The sequence below is a fragment of the Vipera ursinii genome (genome assembly GCF_947247035.1).
Source record: "Vipera ursinii genome assembly, chromosome: Z".
Lineage (NCBI taxonomy): Eukaryota > Metazoa > Chordata > Lepidosauria > Squamata > Viperidae > Vipera > Vipera ursinii.
In genome coordinates, this window is record NC_139517.1 from 24,734,901 (window position 1) to 24,755,115 (window position 20,215).

General features: G+C 37.2%; 1 protein-coding gene and 1 pseudogene across 2 annotated transcripts; both read left to right on the forward strand.

Annotated features, from left to right (window-relative positions):
* The first annotated feature begins 545 nt into the window (after positions 1–545).
* On the forward strand, positions 546–1,352 carry LOC310649228 (olfactory receptor 14A16-like; annotated as a pseudogene). The gene has a single exon. The product of its transcript is annotated as an olfactory receptor 14A16-like (transcript).
* Positions 1,353–18,827: 17,475 nt separating this feature from the next.
* On the forward strand, positions 18,828–19,766 carry LOC310650094 (olfactory receptor 6M1-like; the record flags this gene model as incomplete). Its single annotated transcript, XM_083378928.1, has 1 exon — positions 18,828–19,766. The coding sequence occupies one exon, from the start codon at positions 18,828–18,830 to the stop codon at positions 19,764–19,766; it is 939 nt and encodes a 312-aa protein (XP_083235054.1).
* Positions 19,767–20,215: the final 449 nt, after the last annotated feature.

Sequence of the window (20,215 nt, forward strand, 5' to 3'; positions counted from 1 at the left end):
AGGATTTGATTATATTAAGATTCTGGACTTGTAGTTAGTCAAATTAATGATTAAGATATTTATGATTATATTAGTTTTGATGAACAAAGGAAAAATAGGGATCATATATTGTAAATAAAATATTTATTTTTCATAAGAATCTTTTTTTTAAAAAATGTAATAGATGAACTTAACAAACTGTCTGACATTATGTTATGCTTGTTAAATCCATCTACTACAGCTTACCACTATAGTTAAATCTATGTACTAAAGTTACATCTGTACTTTATATCTTGGAATAAACAGAAAAATACACCTGAACGTCTTTGGACTATATTATGATAATATTTTACTGCAAACTTTCTTTTCTGAAGATATTTTTTTCTGTAAAACTTAGTAGCAATTTTCTTTTCACTTGCTTTCTAAAAATCACAATATATCCTTTTGCCTAAATAATGTCCAATGAAAGCATGGTAACATATTTTGTATTGGTTGGTTTCTTTGATGTTCCAGAGTGGCAGAATTTCTATGCTTTGGTATTTTTTCTAATTTATATTTCAGGTGTGATGGGGAATCTACTTATCATGATCATAGTAATTCTCAATATTCATCTTCATACCCCAATGTATTTTTTATCCTAAATCTATCAATTATTGACCTGGGATATATCACAGTCACCATCCCCAAAGCCATAGCCAATTCCTTAATGAGAACAAGGATAATCCTCTATTCTCACTGTGCTGCCCAAATGTTCTCCTTGGTTCTCTTTGCAGCATCTGAATTCCTTCTACTGACAGTTATGGCCTATGATCGTTATGTTGCTATTTGTCATCCACTTCAATATGAAACTTTAATGGACACACACAGATGTATCCAAATGGCAAGCTGTGCATGGATGGTTGGCATTCTAACAGCAAACATTGCACACTGGTGCCACATTTGCAAGCACCTTTTGCTCCAATGTGATCAACCAGTTCTTTTGTGAAATCCCACAACTGCTCAGGCTCTCGTATTCTGATATGTATCTCATTGAAATTGGGGCTATTGTTCTCACTGGCTCCTTATATTTTGCCTGTTTTGTTTTCATTGTTAATTCTTATGGACAGATCTTCAAAGCCACAGTAAGAATTCTCTCTGTACAAGGTAGGCAGAAGGCCTTGTCTACCTGTTTGCCTCACCTTGTTGTGGTTTCCATGTTCTTTTTCTTTGGCATCTTTGCTTACTTACGGCCAATCAACAGGACTCCATCCCAGATGGATTTAGTGGCTGCTATAGCCTACTGTGTGGTGCCACCATGCATGAATCCAGTGATATATAGCATGAAGAATACGGATATCAAGCAGGGCCTGTGCAAACTCATTGCCTGGAGATAATGGGACATTTTTAAAGAGTTTGTTTAAATGCAGTTTACTGATAGCATGTGCATAGTTATGTATATATTTAAAGGCTAAAAGAAACATCCCAATATTGTTTCTGAAAGAGTGTAATCCATTTAAGGCAATGAAATGTGTTAGATGAAAATCTGCAAGGAGTTCAGTTCTGTATTAGAATTGTATTAATGCAACTCTATAAATAAGTGTTCTAATATAATGAGAGTCTTCTTCAGAACTGTATAGCCTGTATATGATTCTGCTATATATGGATTTCTTTGATGACCTTGTTCACATGTAGTTTTGGTAGTCTTATGTGATATTTATAATTATTCTTCATTTTTCACAATTAAAAAAAAACACTAAACGTATCTGAACTTATGTGTCACATTTGCTTTGACATTTGAAAATGAATGTTGCTATGTTCTTAATATAAACAAAGAAATTGAATGCTTTGGGCATATCCAGACATGCCAGAGGTAAATCTCTAAAGTCTTTCTAGTGCATTCATACTGTATTAGTTAGGCTCCACTATGAAATATTAAAAAAATTGAAATAATAATAATAATAATAATAATAATAATAATAATAATAATGATGATGATGATGATGATGATGATGATGATGTTGGAAGGGACCTTGGAGGTCATCTAGTCCAACCCCCTGCTAAGGCAGGAAACCCTATACCATTTCAGACAAATGGCTGTCCAGTCTCTTCTTAAAAACTTCCAGTATTGGAGCATTCACCACTTCTGGAGGCAGGTTATTCCACTGATTAATTGTTCTATCAGGAAATTTCTCCTTAGTCCTCACCCTTCTCTTCATTAAACTACACATACCCAATTCCAGCAACCGTGGTAACCAAAACTGGATGCAGTATTCCAGGGGTGGCCTTACCAAGGCATTGTAAAGTGGTATTAGTACTTCACTTGATCTTGATTCTATCCCTCTGTTAATGCAGCCTAGCACTGTGTTGGCTTTTTTGGCAGCTGCAGCACACTGCTGGCTTATATTTAAGTGATTTTCCACTAGGACTCCGAGATCACTCTCATAGTTACTACTATCGAGCAAGGTACCACCTATACTATACCTGTGCATTTGATTTTTCCTGCCTAAATGCAGAACCTTACTTTTTTCACCATTGAATTTCATTTTGTTAGATAGTGCCCAGTGTTCCAGTCTGTCCAGATCCTCCTGTATCTTAAGCCTATCTTCTGGAGTATTGGCTATTCCTGCCAGCTTGGTGTCATCTGCAAATTTGATGAGTTCCCCATCTATCCCCTCATCCAAATCGTTGATGAAGATGTTGAAGAACACTGGGCCCAGAACAGAGCCCTGGGACACCCCACTACACACTACCTTCCATGTAGATGCAGTTCCATTGAGGACCACATGCTGAGTACAGCCTGTCAGCCAGCTACGAATCAATCTGGTGGTGATGCCATCTAACCCACATTTTTCTATCTTATCAAGTAGTAGCTTGTGATCTACTTTATCAAATGCCTTACTGAAATCCAAGTAAATTATATCTACAGCATTACTCTGGTCCACTAGTTTTATCACTTGGTCAAAGAATGTAATAAGGTTTGTCTGGCACGATCTGTTTTTGACAAACCCATGTTGGCTTTTAGTGATAACTTTGTTCGCATCAAGGTGTTCACTGATTTGTTGTTTGATTATCTTTTCCAGAATCTTCCCAGGTATTGAGGTCAGGCTGATAGGTCTGTAGTTTCCTGGATCTATTTTTTTCCCTTTTGTGAAGATGGGAACTACCTCAGCTCTCTTTCAGTCCTCTGGTAGTTCCCCAGTGCTCCAGGATCTTTGAAAAATATAGTTCAGTGTTTCTGAGATCACGTCTGCCAGTTCCTTGAGAACCTTGGGGTGTAATCCATCTGGTCCTGGTGATTTGAACTCGTCTCACTTTTCAAAATTTCCCAAGCTTCTTGAGTTGTTTTCCCTTTTAGGATTCTCATCCATGGAATTCTTCCCAAGGTCTCTCTAAGTTTATTGAAATTAGCTCTTTTAAAGTCCAAGATTCTAGTTTGGCTGTATTCTATTGTTTGTGCTTCCATTATGTTGAACTCCAATATTGCATGATCACTTCCCCCCAAGGTTCCTGTGGCTTTGACACTTTCTACCATTTCATCTCTGTTAGTGAGAATTAAATCCAATATGGATAATCCCCTAGTTCCCTTCTCTACTTTTTGGGAGAGAAAGTTGTCTGCTAGGTTTGTCAGGAATCTGTTAGATCTTCCACTTGGTGCAGAATTTGTCTCCCAGTTGATATCAGGGTAATTAAAGTCCCCCATTACTATTGTGATGCGCTTCCTACATACCTTAGTTAACTGACTAGCAAAAAGTTCATCTATTTCCTCTGTTTGGTTGGGCGGCCTATAGTATACACCTATGGCAATGTCATTTTTTCCTCTTTTATATTAACCCAAACACACTCAAGTTTACAGTTTTCATCATTGTTGTGCTCTATTTCTGTAGAGATAAAGTTATTTCTTATATATGGAGCAACTCCACCTCCTCTTTTGTTTAGTCTATTTCTTTTAAATAATTTAAATCCCTCTAGCTGTGTGTTCCATTTGTGGGTTTCGTCCCACCATGTTTCTGTAATGGCAACAATATCATATCCGCCCTCATTCACCCTGCTTACTGTTCATACTCTGCGCATTGGTGTACAGACATTTGAGTCCTTTATGACTGACCCTGTGTTTACTTGCTACATAACTTGTGTGGTGCCTAAGTTCCCCTATTTTCTTAGATTGCCAAGGACAGTGATGTTCTGTATCAATTAACTCACTGTCCCCATTGTTTAGTTTAAAATTTCCTTCAGAAAAGCTGTGAATTTATTGCCAAGTAACTCAGTCCCTTTCTTGGATGGATGCAGACCATCTCTTTTGTACATTTTTTTATTGGACCAGCTACAGACATCGTGACTAATATAACCAAAGACTTCTCCTTTACACCACTCCTTTAGCCACATATCAAATTCTGCTATATGCTGGCCTTTTCCATTTTGCTCCTTATACACTGGTAAGACCTCTGAAAAAGTGATCCTACAGCCTGTTCTGCTGAGTTCCTGCCCCAAGCTCTGGAAATCATTCTGCATAGAGAGTACATCATTTTGGGACAGATCGTTAGTGCCAAGATGTACAATGGCATCCACATCACAGTCTTTGCTGGCATTGTTGACTATTTTAAAAATACGCTTCTTGTCCCTACTGGCAGTATTACCTGGAAGACACCTGACCTCTTTTGAAATCTCTGTATCCTTTCCTAAATTAACATCCCTTATAACTGAGTCACCAACCAGAAGGTGGCTTCTCTTTTGGGGTACCTTTCTTTTCTTGCATGACTGATTCACACTTCTCCCTGTCAGAAACAAGTTCATCTTGGACCATGGTCTCCTGCTTATTTGAGTTATCACAATTACCTTGATCTGTTTCCTTAATGTCCCTGTTAAGGTCAGCAAGGGCACTGTATCTGTTATGCAGGGACACAGCTAAAGCTTTGGGTTTATGGTTCACAGCTCTCACCCTGCCAGATCCCACAGTTGTCCACACTGCCCTTCTCCTGCAGGATCTTTGTGGTAGAGGGGGCTGATAGCGTGGAGGCTCAGTAGAGTAGGAGGGCTGAACTGAACACCTATTTTCTGCCTGAAGAGCGCAGATTACAGACCCTAGATGAATAATCTGTCCTTGTAGACTAGTAATTTGTGTACATATAGGACAGTTTCCCAGTTTATGCATGCATTCCCCTTTTTAGGTCCCTTTACATTAAATCTCCATGTTTTGTATGATCATTTCCCTAATATGTGCTTTTTAAAAAACACAACTACTCCATACATTTTTTTTCTATATCTCTTTCTATGGTGTGTCATCTTTTTCTTTTCAGAGTATTCCAAAATAGATTATTTTATTGTATGTATTTTATCTGAAAATGTGCGATCACCTGGAACTGGACAATACACAATTTATGAAAAACAAATGCTAAAATAAAGATACAAAATGCTAAAATAAAGATATAAAATAAAGATACAAAGATACAATACTTAAGAAGTAGCATCACTTATATAGAGTAGTTTTTTGCAAGTGGGGTGGCCTTGTACATTCAAACAAATGAACAAAGATCAATCCTCAGAGGATATGGAAGAGCCATGTGTTTCATTAGCTTCCAGAAGGCCATGAAAGTGAGCCTAAATGTACTTCAGGCAAACTGTTCTAGAGAAGGGGCCTCATATAGAGAATTAAACTAGATGGGGACCCTCACTCAACCACTCTTCCCTAATTTTTTTTATTAAAGAGTTTTACAAAAACAAGATTTTACAATACATCCCAAAATCCCACCCACCCCAAACCACCCCACTTCCTCCCCCATTTCCCAGAGCTAAATACAGGGCATAGTTAAAATAATCATATTCTAGCTAAAGATTGTCCATAATATAAAATTAACCAAATTCATAATGTGCTTTAACATATACATACAAAATACTAACACTAAAATTAATAACAATATCCCTCTAAAATCTACTCATAAGCTAAATGGAACTTTTTAGTCCCATATTTATTCTGAATATAATATATCCATCTCCTCCAAACTGAAATATATCTTTCTTGTGAATGATCCTTCAAATAAGCAGAAATCTTAGACATTTCTGCAAGATTCAAAACTTTAAACATCCCTTCTTCTTTTGTAGGCAAAATATCTTTCTTCCAGTATTGTCCCACCAGTAACCGTGCTGCTGTTATCAAATTCAACATCAAATTGGTTTCTTTAACATCACAATCTACAACAATACCCAATAGAAACAATTGCGGAGAGAACTTTATCTTTCTCTTAAAAATCTTTTGAATGTTCCACCAAATTTTAACCCAAAAAGCTTTTATATTTCTGCAAGTCCACCACATATGAAAATAGGTGGCTTCTAAACTACCACATCTCCAGCATTTAGACTGTAAGTTAGGATACATGTTAGACAACTTTTTGGGATCCAGATGCCATCTATAAAACATTTTATAAAAATTTTCTCTTAAATTTTGAGCCTGAGTAAATTTAACATTTCTAACCCAAATTACCTCCCAAGTATCCAGCGAAATTTGTTCCTGAATATTTTGTGCCCACTTTATCATACAATCTTTAACTAATTCCATTTCTGAGTCCAGTTCGATTAAAACATTATATATCCTCTTTATATGTGCACAATTTAAATCTCTAATTTGTTTTACTAAATTTTCATCTGTAATTGTGATGCCAACCTTCTGATCCAATTCCCACCTAGCTTTCAATTGAGTATATTAAAACCAAGAGTAACTTATGTTTTCTTGTCTTAACTCATCTAATGATTTAAGTTGCCAATCATTCCCTTGCAGTCTAAGTAATTCCTTATAAGAAACCATATCCAAACTCACTCCCATAGATACGCCCTCTATCGCGTGTCCAAGAATTCCCCAAATCGGTATTTTATAATTTAACTTATAATAATATTTTTCCAGACACGCAATAAAGCACTTCTAAGAATATGGGATTTAAAAGCCCTGTCCACCTTCTTATCGTAAAGCAAATATGCATGCCATCCATATACCAAATCCCAACCCTCAAGATGAAGTATTCTCTTATTAGTTAAATTAAGCCAATCACTAACCCACGGCAAGGCAACCGCATCATAATACAATTTCAAATTCGGCGCCTTAAGTCCCCCTCTTTCCCTAGCATCTTGTAAAATCTTAAATTTAACTCTTGGTTTTTTCCCCGCCCAAATAAATTTATTAATACCCTTCTGCCATTGATCAAGGTTGGCATCCTTTTTCAATATAGGTATCATTTGAAACAAAAAGAGAAACTTTGGCAGAACATTCATTTTAACAAATGCAATTCTTCCCAATAAAGATAATTGTATTTTTTTCCAATTATTTAAATCCCTTTGTACCTTCAACCATAGTGTTTCATAATTATTCTTATACAATTTTACATTTGAAGGGCGGTCCTGTCAATGTTATCTGGGAGGAGTTTGATTCTGTGACCCCTGATGAAGTGGACAGGATTATGGGGAGGCTGAGTTCCACCACGTTTATTGGATCCGTGCCCTTCTTGGCTGGTTTATGCAGTTAGGGAGAGGACACGAGGCTGGCTCCAGGAGGTTATATCTGCTTCTTTGAGTGAGGGTTATTTCTCCACCATCTTGAAGGAGGCGGTGGTGAGACCTCTCCTCAAGAAGCCTGCCTTGGACCCAGCTGTATTGAACAACTTTCGTCCAGTCTCCAACCTTCGCTTTCTTGCGAAGGTTGTTGAGAGTGTGGTGGCGCATCAGCTCCCTCTGGTCCTGGATGAAGCGGATTATCTGGACCCTTACCAATCAAGTTTCTGGCCCGGGTACAGCACGGAGACGGCATTGGTCGCTCTGGTGAATGATCTCTGGAGGGCTGGGGATAGGGGATATTCCTCTGTCCTAGTCCTATTAGACCTCTCGGCGGCTTTCGATACCATCAACCATGGTATCCTGCTGCAGCGTCTCAGGGGATTGGGAGTGGGAGGCACAGTTTTTCAGTGGTTCTCCTCCTATCTCCTGGGACGCTCGCAGTCGGTGTTGGCAGGGGGGCAGAGGTCGACCCCTAGGACTCTCGCTTGTGGAGTTCCTCAGGGACCGGTCCTCTCACCTCTCGTGTTCAACATCTACATGAAACCACTGGGTGAGATCATTCGTGGTTTTGGAGTTGGGTATCATCAATATGCCGATGATACCCAACTTTTCATTTCGACCCCAAACCACCCCAGTGATGCCCTCGCTGTGATGTCCCGTTGCCTGGAGGCGGTTCGGGTCTGCATGGGGAGGAACAGACTTCAACTCAACCCTGACAAGACTGAGTGGCTGTACATTCCGGCATCCCGGGACATTCAAAATGTTCCATCGCTTTCTATGGGGGGTGAGCTTTTACCCCCTGTGGATAGGGCTCGCAACTTGGGAGTCCTCCTAGATTCACGACTCACTCTGGATGATCATATAGTGGCCGTGACTAGGGGGGCTTTTGCCCAGGTTCGCCTGGTGCGCCAGTTGCGGCCCTATCTGGACCGGGATGCCTTGTGTATGGTCACTCATGCGCTCGTGACCTCTCACCTAGACTATTGTAATGCTCTCTACATGGGGCTTCCCTTGAAGACTACTCGGAGGCTCCAACTGGTACAGAATGCAGCCGCGAGAGTTGTCTTGGGAGTTTCCCGGTACTCCCATGTTACACCTTTGCTCCGCGAGCTGCATTGGTTACCAGTTGTCTTCCGGGTAAGGTTCAAGGTCTTGGTTATGATCTTTAAGTCCCTACATGGCATGGGTCCGTGATACCTCGAGGACCACCTGCTGCCGGCATCAACTCCCCTCCGCCCTGTGCGTGCCCACAGAGAGGGCCTCCTCAGGGTGCCTCCGGTCAAGGAATGTTGACTGGTGGCCCCCAGGGGGAGGGCCTTCTCTGTGGGTGCTCCGGCATTATGGAACCAACTGCCGGTTGAGCTCCGGACGGCATCGGACCTTCGATCCTTCTGTCGCAGGTTGAAGACCCATTTATTTGAATTAGCGGGTCTGGCCTGATAGGGGTATATGGGTTTTTTATAGGTTTTTATTATTTTATCATTCTTGTATTTTAATTGGGCATTGGTTTAATTTTCTTTTAATTTTTGTACTGTTATTTATATATGCCCTGTGAACCGCCCTGAGTCCCTTAGGGAGAAGGGCGGTATAGAAATCTCAATTATATATATATACTCCTAAATATTTAACCTTTTTCACTATTTCAAAACCTGTTAATTTAGATAACATATCCCTTTCACTCGTAGATAAGTTCTTAGATAATATCTTAGTCTTATTACTATTCACCTTGAACCTAGAAACCTTACCATACTGAGTTATAATTTCCATCAAATCTATAACCGACTGTAACGGTTGAGATACTATCACAACCAAGTCATCAGCAAAAGCTCTCAATCTATAATCATTCTGTTTTATTTTAATTCCCTTTATCATAGAGGACTCTCGAATTTTAATTAATAAAATCTCTAAAGTTAGAACAAACAATAATGGTGATAGGGGGCATCCCTGTCTTGTACCTTTTTCAATTTTAAACGTCTCTGTTAGCCCCCCATTAATTATAATTTGTGCAGTTGGTTGTTGGTATATAGCTTTAATAGAATGTAGAAATCCTTCTCCAAAATTCATCTCCTCAACAACTCTCAATAAGAATTGACAATTCAATTGATCAAAAGCTTTCTCTGCATCCAAAAATATCAATGCTGCAGGGAATTGGTTGTTCTTATCCAAATATTCAAGCAAATTTACAATTTGTCTTACATTATATTCATATACCTTCCTGATATGAATCCCGATTGATCACTATGAATCAATTGTTTCAAAACCTGCATTAATCTATTAGCCAATACTTTAGCAAAAATCTTATAATCTGTATTCAAAAGCGATATAGGTCTATAATTTTTAGGTTGAGTAAGGTCTTGATCCTCCTTTGGAATCAATGATACAAAAGCTGTCCTCCAAGATGGAGGAACTGCTCCTCCAGTCTGAATTTCATTAAACAAGATCCTTAAAGTTTCAATCATTTCAACCAACAACCTTTTATAATAAATTGCTGTTAATCCATCTGTTCCTGGGGCCTTGCCCACTTTCAACTGTTTAATAGCTAAAGAAATTTCCTCTGATGTTATTAGGCGATTCATCTCAAGTTATTGTTCTTTTGAAAGTCTCAGAAAATGAGCTTCCTGTAAATACTTATCTATATCTAAAACTTGTATATTTTCTCTAGAATATAATTTCGAATAAAAATCTAAAAAACTCCTCTTAATCAGCTTTTGTTGATAGACTTCTTTTCCATTATATTCTATTCCATCTATAGTACGTGATTTCTGTTTTTTCCTTAATTGGTAAGCCAACCACCCACCAGGCTTATTAGCATTACAAAAAGTGCTATGTCTAGCATAACGCAAATTAGTTGCTACTTGGTCAGCCAATAGCATACTAAATTGTTCTTTCAATAAATGTATCGAAATCCTTAAATTATCATCCAATGGATTCAAAATAAAACCTTTCTCTTTAGATTTAATCTCTTCCTCAAGATCTATACGTTTTTGCATTTGCTTACGCCTATAAGCATTATTCATATAAATCAAGACCCCTCTAATATAAGCTTTACTGGCATCCCAAACCATTCCCATCGATGTACCTTTATGCATATTCATAACAAAAAATTCTTTCACATGTTCTCTACATTTCTGCAAGAACGCCTCATTTGTAAATAAATTTTCATTCAGTCTCCAGGATCTTCTACTACCATCTTCAGCAAAAAAACTCCAACCAAACAGGACTGTGATCTGACAATGTCTTAGGAAAAATCTTAACGTTCTTAACCCTAGAGAAAAGATCAGTAGTAATTAAAATAAAGTCAATCCTAGAGAAAGATTTATGTCTATCCGAAAAAAAAGTAAAATCTCTGTCTTTCATATTCCTTTCCCGCCATATGTCTCTTAATTCCAGATCCTCCTTCAAATTAAAAAAAAAAAAGCTTTAGGCAATTTTGAATTAGAAAAGTTTTTGAAGGATCCCTTCTTTTCTTCAGATGGGTCCAAAAGTCCATTCCAATCCCCCATCATAATAATAGATTTGTAATCCAATTCAATTAGTCTCTGATATAAAAGTTTAAAGATTTTTTGCTGTTGTTGATTTGGAGCATATAATCCAACAAGAAGAGCTTTCTTTCCTTGTAGCATTAATTCAATACAAACATATCTCCCTTGTTTGTCCGATGCAATTAATCTAGCCAAAAAATCTTTTCTTAAATAAATGACCATTCCAGCCTTCTTGTCCAGAGCAAAATATGCAAAATGTGTTCTCAATCGGGAATTAGCGAGATACTTTTGGTCTTTTAATGCAATATGTGTCTCTTGTAAGCAAACAATGTCATTTTTATGTTGTTTCAAATAATAAAATACTTTCTTTCTTTTCTGTGGTGAATTTAAGCCATTAACATTCCATGTCAGGAACTTCACCATCTTTGGTGAACAGGAGCCTTTGGAACATAGCCTGAAGATCACCTGTTGCTCTCTTCAGACATGCTCCTCCCACAGGCTCTGAAACAGCCACATCTTGCGTAGTTGGACCAGATACAAGCTTCTGTTTTTGCGCTTGTATGCAGCCCTAGTCATCCTCTGTTCTTTCAGGTCCTCCTTTAATGCCAAACTTTGCTCCATAATCTCAGCCTGCTGCATCTCCTCAAGAGGCAATGACATTGCCCCTTCACTCAATTGTTTATCTTCTTGTCTTGCTTCTGTTCTTTTAACTCGAGGAGACGGTGGTGAGCCTGCTTTAAGGACCTTAGGATAAAAATCCTTTGCTTTAAAAATTGTGTCCAACCTGTACCTCATCCCTGCATAATTCACCACAATTCCATTGGGTATTTCCAATCTAAACTGAATTTGTCGCTTCTTAAGCTCATCAGACAGAAAAGCAAAATCTTTCCTTTTTCTAAGAATTTTTGGAGGTATCTCCTTTAAAATTATAATATCTTGGCCTGCAATTTGAAATCTTTCCCAATAGAAAGCCTGAATAATAGAATTTCTGGTTGATCTCCTGGAAAAGTAAATCACTACATCTCTAGGTAATTTTTTTTTTGCCTAGCAATCCAGGAATTAACCCTAAATGTCTTATCCATTTCTTTAAGTAATTCTTTAGGTTCACATTTCAAGACAGGAGCCACTGCTTGTGCCACTTCCCATTCCAAATCTTCTTTAGGTTTCTATTTAAGGCCTCTGATGCGCAATGCAAACTCCATATGTTTATATTGTGATATGGTAAGTTCATCTTCTGTTCTATCAACTTTAACCTCTACTCTGTCTATTTTCTGTTCAGTACTGATAATTTTATTTTCCAGATTCTCCACATACTCCATAACTGAATCCACACGAACATCCAGGCGTTCGATATGTGCAGCCAAGCTCTGGAGTGCAAGCACTATATCCTCCCTCATTTGATTGTTTCCTTTATTTCTTGCTGTAATACTTGTGTTATAACTTGTGTTGACTGCATCACAACTTGCTGAATGTCTGCCAATGTAAATGCAGGAGGTTGGGGAAAGGTGGTTGTACTGTAGGTTTCGTCGAAGTCTGCCCTGCGGCTTGTGGTAAAGGTGAAGAAATAACACTTTTAGACATTGTAGGGCCTCCCCCATGCTTCGCAGCCATCTCTTAAGTTTCAATTTCCTCTTTCACCCAGCAGAATCAAAGTTCAAAAAGAAAAAAAAAGAAAGGAGAAAGGAGAAAAAAAAGTTCCTTATCCTTCAATAAAAAAAGAACAAACTTTCAAATATACAAAGTCTGGTACTGGATGGAATCAGTTGCAAATTGTATCTCTTACTATATTGCAAAATATAACAATTTTCCAAAACAGTCAATTCACACAAGAAAGAAACGTTACAGCACCATTTTTACTCCATTTCAGTCAGCTTAAAACTTGAAGAAGATAATGAATCTGAGTTAAAGTTAAAATCCAACTTGAAAATTCAAATCCTCCTGCTTTGCTCTGCCTGCTTCTCAAAGAAAAAAAAATACTCACAATCCCATCTAAGCAGCAGATGTAGTTGTTGCGTCTTGTTACACTCCTTTGTGGAGTGAAAGCGTCCTGGGAGCGGAGAAAGCCTGGGCTCCGAGGGAACTCACTCCGTTAGCCCCCAGGCTCGTTGGGGCAATCACAGAGGAGCTCTACCTCTACCCAAACAGGCTCGCCTCTCCCTCTTCTCCCAAGGGAGAGACTTCGGCGGCACGGGACAGCTGATTTTCACTGCCTCCGGGCACTCTAACACTTCCCAAGATCAGGCGGCTTCAGAAACACCGCCATTTGGTGCGGCAGCGCTACCGGAAGTCCACTCTTCCCTAATTCTTGACATCTTTAGTGCATTATGTTCCAAATGCAGTTGCGACTGGCACATTAGCTGAGAAAAAAAAGAATCTCCTGATCAGAGCTTCTGCTTGTCTTTCAGTGGATAACATGAGTCCAGAAGGAGCACAATCCTATCAAGAATAAAAGATGGCACAATTCTGGAACCAATCTCTCAATTGGTTCTGTCTTGTATGGGTAGAGTTATGACCCATAACAGACAGAAGAGTCTGAGACAAGAACCTGCTCCAGGAGATCTAGTTCAGTCTCAGTCTGAGGGAATTCCAACCACTCAATTAACTGAGGTTGATCCCCCTGGCAATCACCAGGAGTAATTGCCTCAATTCTTAGAGCATATGGAATTGGAATTGGAAAGACTACCCAGACCCAAATTATGTCATGTGCACTTAAGAGCAAAGAAATATGCTCAACACATCTTCTTGCACTTCAGGGGCATTCCCAGCTTTGATTGTCTTCACCAGCTTGGGTTCTATTTAGGAACAATTGCTAATCTAGCTTCCTTCATTGGGAACAACCACTCTGTTCACCAAAAAGCTCTGGCTATTACACCATGAATATATGCTCACAGAAATTCTGTGCTTTTCATCCGGACTGGCTGATAGACTCTCCTCCTCATACAGGCAGTTGGACTAGATGACCTTTCTTCCAACTCTGTTATTCTATGTTCTATGACTTACCAACACTGAACACTGGACTATCCCCTTACAATGTTTTCTGCCTGCTGCTAGCAGTTTGTTTATTGAGACTTTGCCTAAAGATATTCTAAGGGATTTGGGACTGCTTAAGACCGGCTGTGCATCTGCATGTGTACCTGCCACTGAAATAATTGCTCAACTAACAATAAAGTGACACATCAGGCACACACTGTTTTCATTTGTGTGTGTGCCTGATGTGCCAGATCTGAAAAGGGCAGGTTGAATCTGAGCTTGCTTTTCCCCATAGAAATATTGATAGCCTTCATACACATGACTTCCATTACATCCCAAATGGGCTGAGGGTAGAAAAGAAGAATTTGGTACCATAATCATACTAATGATACTTTACTCTGAACTAGTGGATAGACTCTCCCAGCAATTTCATATAAATGTTAAGTGATTTAGAAGAAAGAATAGAGGGAAGAACTGAATTCTAAGACACTCCATAATGAAGTCCCCAGAGGACTTACCACACTCCTTACACAGCCATTCTCTAGAGTCACTTTTCAAAGAAGAAGAGGACTCCCCCCCAAAAAAAGGCAATCCATAAGGAAACTGTGGGTTCTCCATATACTTTAAGTCTAGATCACACTTGCGGCAGAAATATCTGCATGAAAAATGCACACAACCTGAAATGTAGGCAAAATCTGGGCTCCATTATTCCAAGAGACCAGTAAGAACAGTACATTAAGGACCTACAGACCTAGATTTAAGATTCAAAAGAATAGGTAAAGTCTATCAAGATAGTTACAGGGTATGCATGAAGGCAAAGAAAGAGTAGATTAACTGCTGTAGAAGTTTCTAATTTTCATATTTCCTGCTAACTGCATTCCTCCCCTCAGATATTTTGTTTGTGGCTTTATGTCACCTTTTCCCATTTCTTTTTCATCCTATAGATTTTCCCATTCAACTTTCATTCATTTCTTAAAAATCTTACATTGCATTGAATTGGTACTATAAATAATCAGTAATCAAATAATCAATATATAATCAATAAATGTGGATATTATATACATTTATGTACATGACTATTTATTTCATTGTTTATTAAACTGAACACTGTCTTCTTTTATTGTGAATAAAATTAATGAAAGCATGTTCTTAACATTTTTACTCCTGTTTATTCTTTGGAAACCAAAGCTCCCTATGGAAGAATGAACACATAAAATTTATCAACAAAATAATTTGCCATACAATATTGCATCCCTCTATGGAAGCTCTTGTTGACTGTACATCAGGTAAGACTAAGTGTGCATTAATTTTTTTAGAAGTTTGCTATTCTCTCCATTCCTTAAATTCTACAGCTGAAATGTTAATTATTAAACTTCTCTTGGCTTAATTCTTTTGAATTAAGGTTTAAGGTGAATTAAGGCTTTTGAATGGGACATAATCTTATGCAGAATTGACTTGGGAGGCCGGTGTGTGGTGCAGTTGGTTCACATAGTGTGGTGGGATGGAGGGTTTGTTGTCACTGTGTGTTGGGGGGAGAGAGCACAGCGGGAGGCTCAGCTAATCTCAATGTACACATGTTGTACTTTGACAATAAAGGTTTATTATTATTTAGGTATGGAAGGGAATTAAATATTTGGGAAAAATAGTTTTACAGGAACTGTTATTCTCTTGGAAGACAACAAATCCCCAGCTGTTTTCTCAGGTGTTTGAGCCAGAAAGTTAAAGCATGTTGTTTTAATATACTTTTATAATGTTGGAATCATTTGTGATGTCAGAGATTTAACTTAGTTTATTAAAGTATATGTTCATAGATCAATCATGCATATGTTAAAAAAATATTACAAAGCATCTAAAAAAAACCCTATTCATGCATGCACTAAATACACTAAGTGAAGCAATGACATCAAAAACATTTCTTGATAAAAAGTGAATAATTGCCATCTGAGAATGGTCTGAATAGTTTGTAGTTACAGGGAGATTAGTTCTGCTCTTCAAAAGTGGTAAATAGGACATTTCAGAAGCACATCTTCTGCTGCCTTAGTTTCAAAGTCTGAGCCAATACAGGAATGTTCTTGGCAAAAAATAATATTGTATCTACCCAACAATACCATTCAGGGAACAGCAGTGTTGTGAAATTCTCAAGGTCATGTATTTGAGATAGGGGCAAATAAAAATAATAACAATCCAAACATGTTAATGTGAACACCGACCTATAAGATGGGCCTGTAAATGGAATAAGTTTTTCGGAACTGCAGAATGGGAATGTTTAGTTATCGTAGCAGAGAGATTTATTATGTGAATTACTTCAATGCTTGCTTTCATTTTATACACCTCTCAAAATTGTCATATGATGGGTGCCATATAGATAGAATATATAATACATACATAAACTCAAAAAGTGGAAATGTATTACTCCAGAATCCAATATAGATATTTGGAATTGCCAAATAAACTTATTACAGAAAGACTTTTGTCATAATCAAATGAAATCACATTTTTTTGTTTTTTTTTTGTAGTAAAGATTTTTAAAAAATCAACTAACCATTGGATAATAACTGAAATGAACTTTGCAAAGGATCTCTGTATGTAATTATATCATTTTTAAATTAAAGTAAGAGGTAGGTAAAGAAAACTCAATATAGCTCTGTAATGTCAAAGTCAAGGTCATGTATTTGAGATAGGGGCAAATAAAAATAATAACAATCCAAACATGTTAATGTGAACACCGACCTATAAGATGGGCCTGTAAATGGAATAAGTTTTTCGGAACTGCAGAATGGGAATGTTTAGTTATCATAGCAGAGAGAAATCACATTTTTTTGTTTTTTTTTTGTAGTTAAGATTTTAAAAAAATCAACTAACCATTGGATAATAACTGAAATGAACTTTGCAAAGGATCTCTGTATGTAATTATATCATTTGTAAATTAAAGTAAGAGGTTGGTAAAGAAAACTTAATATAGCTCTGTAAAGTCAAATATAATGAAATATAGATGGAGGAATTGGTTCTTTTTTGGGTAACGGTCATGTATGTTACAATAGTGATGAAACACACTGGTTTAGTTGATAAGCAGGGCAAATTAAATATCAAATTCAGGGAGTAAGAATGGAAAAGATTATTGTACTCCAATCCATTCTTATGAGCTTCCTCAGTAACACTGAATAAAGAAAGATGTCACAGTAAATTTGACTTCAAGTTCATCCAGCAGGGCTATTTTTATTAAGGAAGTCCTTCTCCTCCTTTAAAAAAAAACATGCACAGACATCTTCTTAAAAAACTAAATCACTGATTTTTAATCAATAACAAAAAATAAAAATCATAATCACAATCATAATAGATAGAGATACACTGCATTTCCAAACAGAAGAATAAAGGGGAAAACAGCAAAAAAATGAATGAAATACAACAAAGAGGAAGAAAACAATATATTATCTCATTATAACAATGAACAGTTACAATTATACATATGATTGTCTAATACAAATATTATTCAAGTACAAATATATTTTAACAGGTTTATACAACTACCTTTTTTAATATTTAAAATTTCACTGTGTTTATTTATAAAAAGTCTATGTTACTAGGCAATATAATCATTAGTCACAAATTTGATCAGGTCTTTGGTCCATTGAATAAAAGAAATCATTAATTTAACATTAACAGTGTTTCAGTATTTGGAGGGCTGCCACAAAGAAGAGGGGGGGATTGTCAACCTATTTTTCATAGCACTAGAAGGCAAGAAACAATGGGTAGAAACTAAATAAGGAGAGAAGCAACCTAAAACTAAGGATAAATTTCCTAACAGTGAGAATCATTAAATAGTGGAATAGTTTGCCTTTGGACGTTGTGGGTGCTCCATCATTGGAGGCTTTTAAGAAAAAACTGGACAGTCATTTCTTTAAAATGATATAGGCCTGTATAATAAACAGTGTATTAGAAATATGATTTTATCGCAGATGGTGCCTTTTATGTTGCCTTCATAGACCTAAAGGCAGCCTTTGATTCCATATTCTACTCTCTAAGATCAGCTTTGGAATAAATTAGCAGCATAATAGATCACTGTCTTTCCTCAAAAGTTGACAATTATGTATGTCATTGTGGCATTTATTTTCTTATTTCCATTTCTTGCTTATTCACTGACCTTAAAAAACAACAACACTGTTTAGTCTTATTTGTGGTACATATTGTAATTAAGATATATTGTTTACTTTTCCTTAGTTGATTTACCCTAGAGTTAAAGTTCTTTAGAAAAGAAACATCCTCAGGGAAAGATGACAGCATAGAGTTTATGAACAAAAGAATTTGTCGTGCTATACATTGACCCAACTTTCTGTATTTCAGGTAAGACAAAATGTACATTTTTCTTAGCAGTTCTATATTCTTAACCTTTTTTAAATCAAATTTCTATAGCTATAAATGTTACTAATTTCTGTTGGTCTTGTTGTTGTTGTTAGCTGCAAAGTCTCTGTTGGTCTGACCCTTGCTAAATATGGGATGAGATTAAATAATTGAAAACCCATCCAATTTTGCAGGAATGAAAATCAAAGTAGATGGAAGGAATACATTACTCAACCATCCAATGTATATAGTTGTCAGTCCCAAGATTTTTTTTTTTCTAATAAGCTCCCTTTATGAGCCTCTAGACCCTATTTGGGGTAGAGTGGATGCAACTGAGCATTTACTAATTGGATGCCCTCTCCTACACAGAATCCATCTTTATCACATTTCACATTGTGATGGATTCACTGTGACTAATTAATAGTGACAGTATGAGCATAAAAATAAATACTATTTTCTCTGGCATCCTGACAGACTTTCTGTATACTTTCATGGTGGACTGTTTTAAAATGTTTATTCTTTTTTTCCTTCAGAAACTGTGCCATGGAAGTTCAGAATGTGACCATTGTCAGAGAAATCTTTTTGCTTGGATTTAACTTTGAACCAAGTTTGGAAATCATCCTCTTTATGGTTTTCCTCCTTATTTATCTAGTGACAATGCTTGGGAATGCACTCATAATTGCATTGATTTGCACTGATCATCGTCTTCAAACCCCGATGTATTTTTTCCTCAGCAATCTATCTGCCATTGAGATATTCATGACGACATCTGTGATGCCTAAAATGCTGGCCAATCTTCTGTCTGAAAGAAAAACTATTTCCGTTGTTGGCTGCTGCACTCAATCATATTTCTATTTTTTCATGGGTTCTACAGAGTTCATTCTTTTTGCTGCGATGTCCTTTGACCGCTACATGGCCATCTGCTATCCCCTTAGATATCCCATCCTTGTGACTGGGAAAGTTTGTGTTAAGATAGTGATTGGATCTTGGGTTGGTGGCTTTTTCTCAGTGTTCTCGTCTACTCTATTAAAAGCCAGGCTAACGTACTGTAACAACATTATTAATCACTTTTTCTGTGACAGTGCACCGTTATTGCATCTTGCCTGTCAGGATATAACTATGATTGAGGTGGTGGACTTCCTGACATCCTTGATTCTACTGCTTGGCTCTCTCTCATTCACTGCTACATCTTATATCTACATAATTAGCACCATTGTCAAGATTCCATCTGCAGAGGGCAGGAAGAAGGCCTTTGGTACTTGTGCATCACATTTCACCGTTGTCTCCATGGGCTATGGAATCTCCATTTTTGTTTATGTAAGACCATCTCAGAGTGACAGTATGAGTCTAAACAAAGCTTTGGCCATTTTCTCTGGCATCCTGACACCTTTCCTGAACCCTTTCATCTTCAGTCTAAGAAATGAGCAGATGAAAGAGGTGTTGAGAGATGTTCTAAAGAAAATGTGTTTCAAAATAAAATAAAGTCAATTTATTACTCTGAAATTCATGGTTTACATGACAATTTTATTATTATGAGGGGATCTGATTTTATTACTTATGTGACAAATGAGAGAATGTTATCAGTTGGCAGTGGGAATACGGGATCGTGGAAGACTTTCTCCTTTGCATCACATATTTTTAAAAGGAAGAAAAGTCCTTTTCTTTTCCTAAACTTTCTAATTCATGACTAAAATTAGGACTAATTCTAGCCCTGTCTAGAAAACTGAATTTGCCATGTCAATACTGCTGAATAAAGCATCAATGTGGGCTGAGTTGGTTTAGCTTTCTATTTCAAAATATTTTTAATATAAGGTACCATTTTGAGACTCTCAACAGCCATTTCACAAATTTAGTCCATGCCTAAACTCTAATTCAGATGAAATAAGGTGGTCCATTTTGACACCTTAGATCAGAACATCAGCATTGGCTCA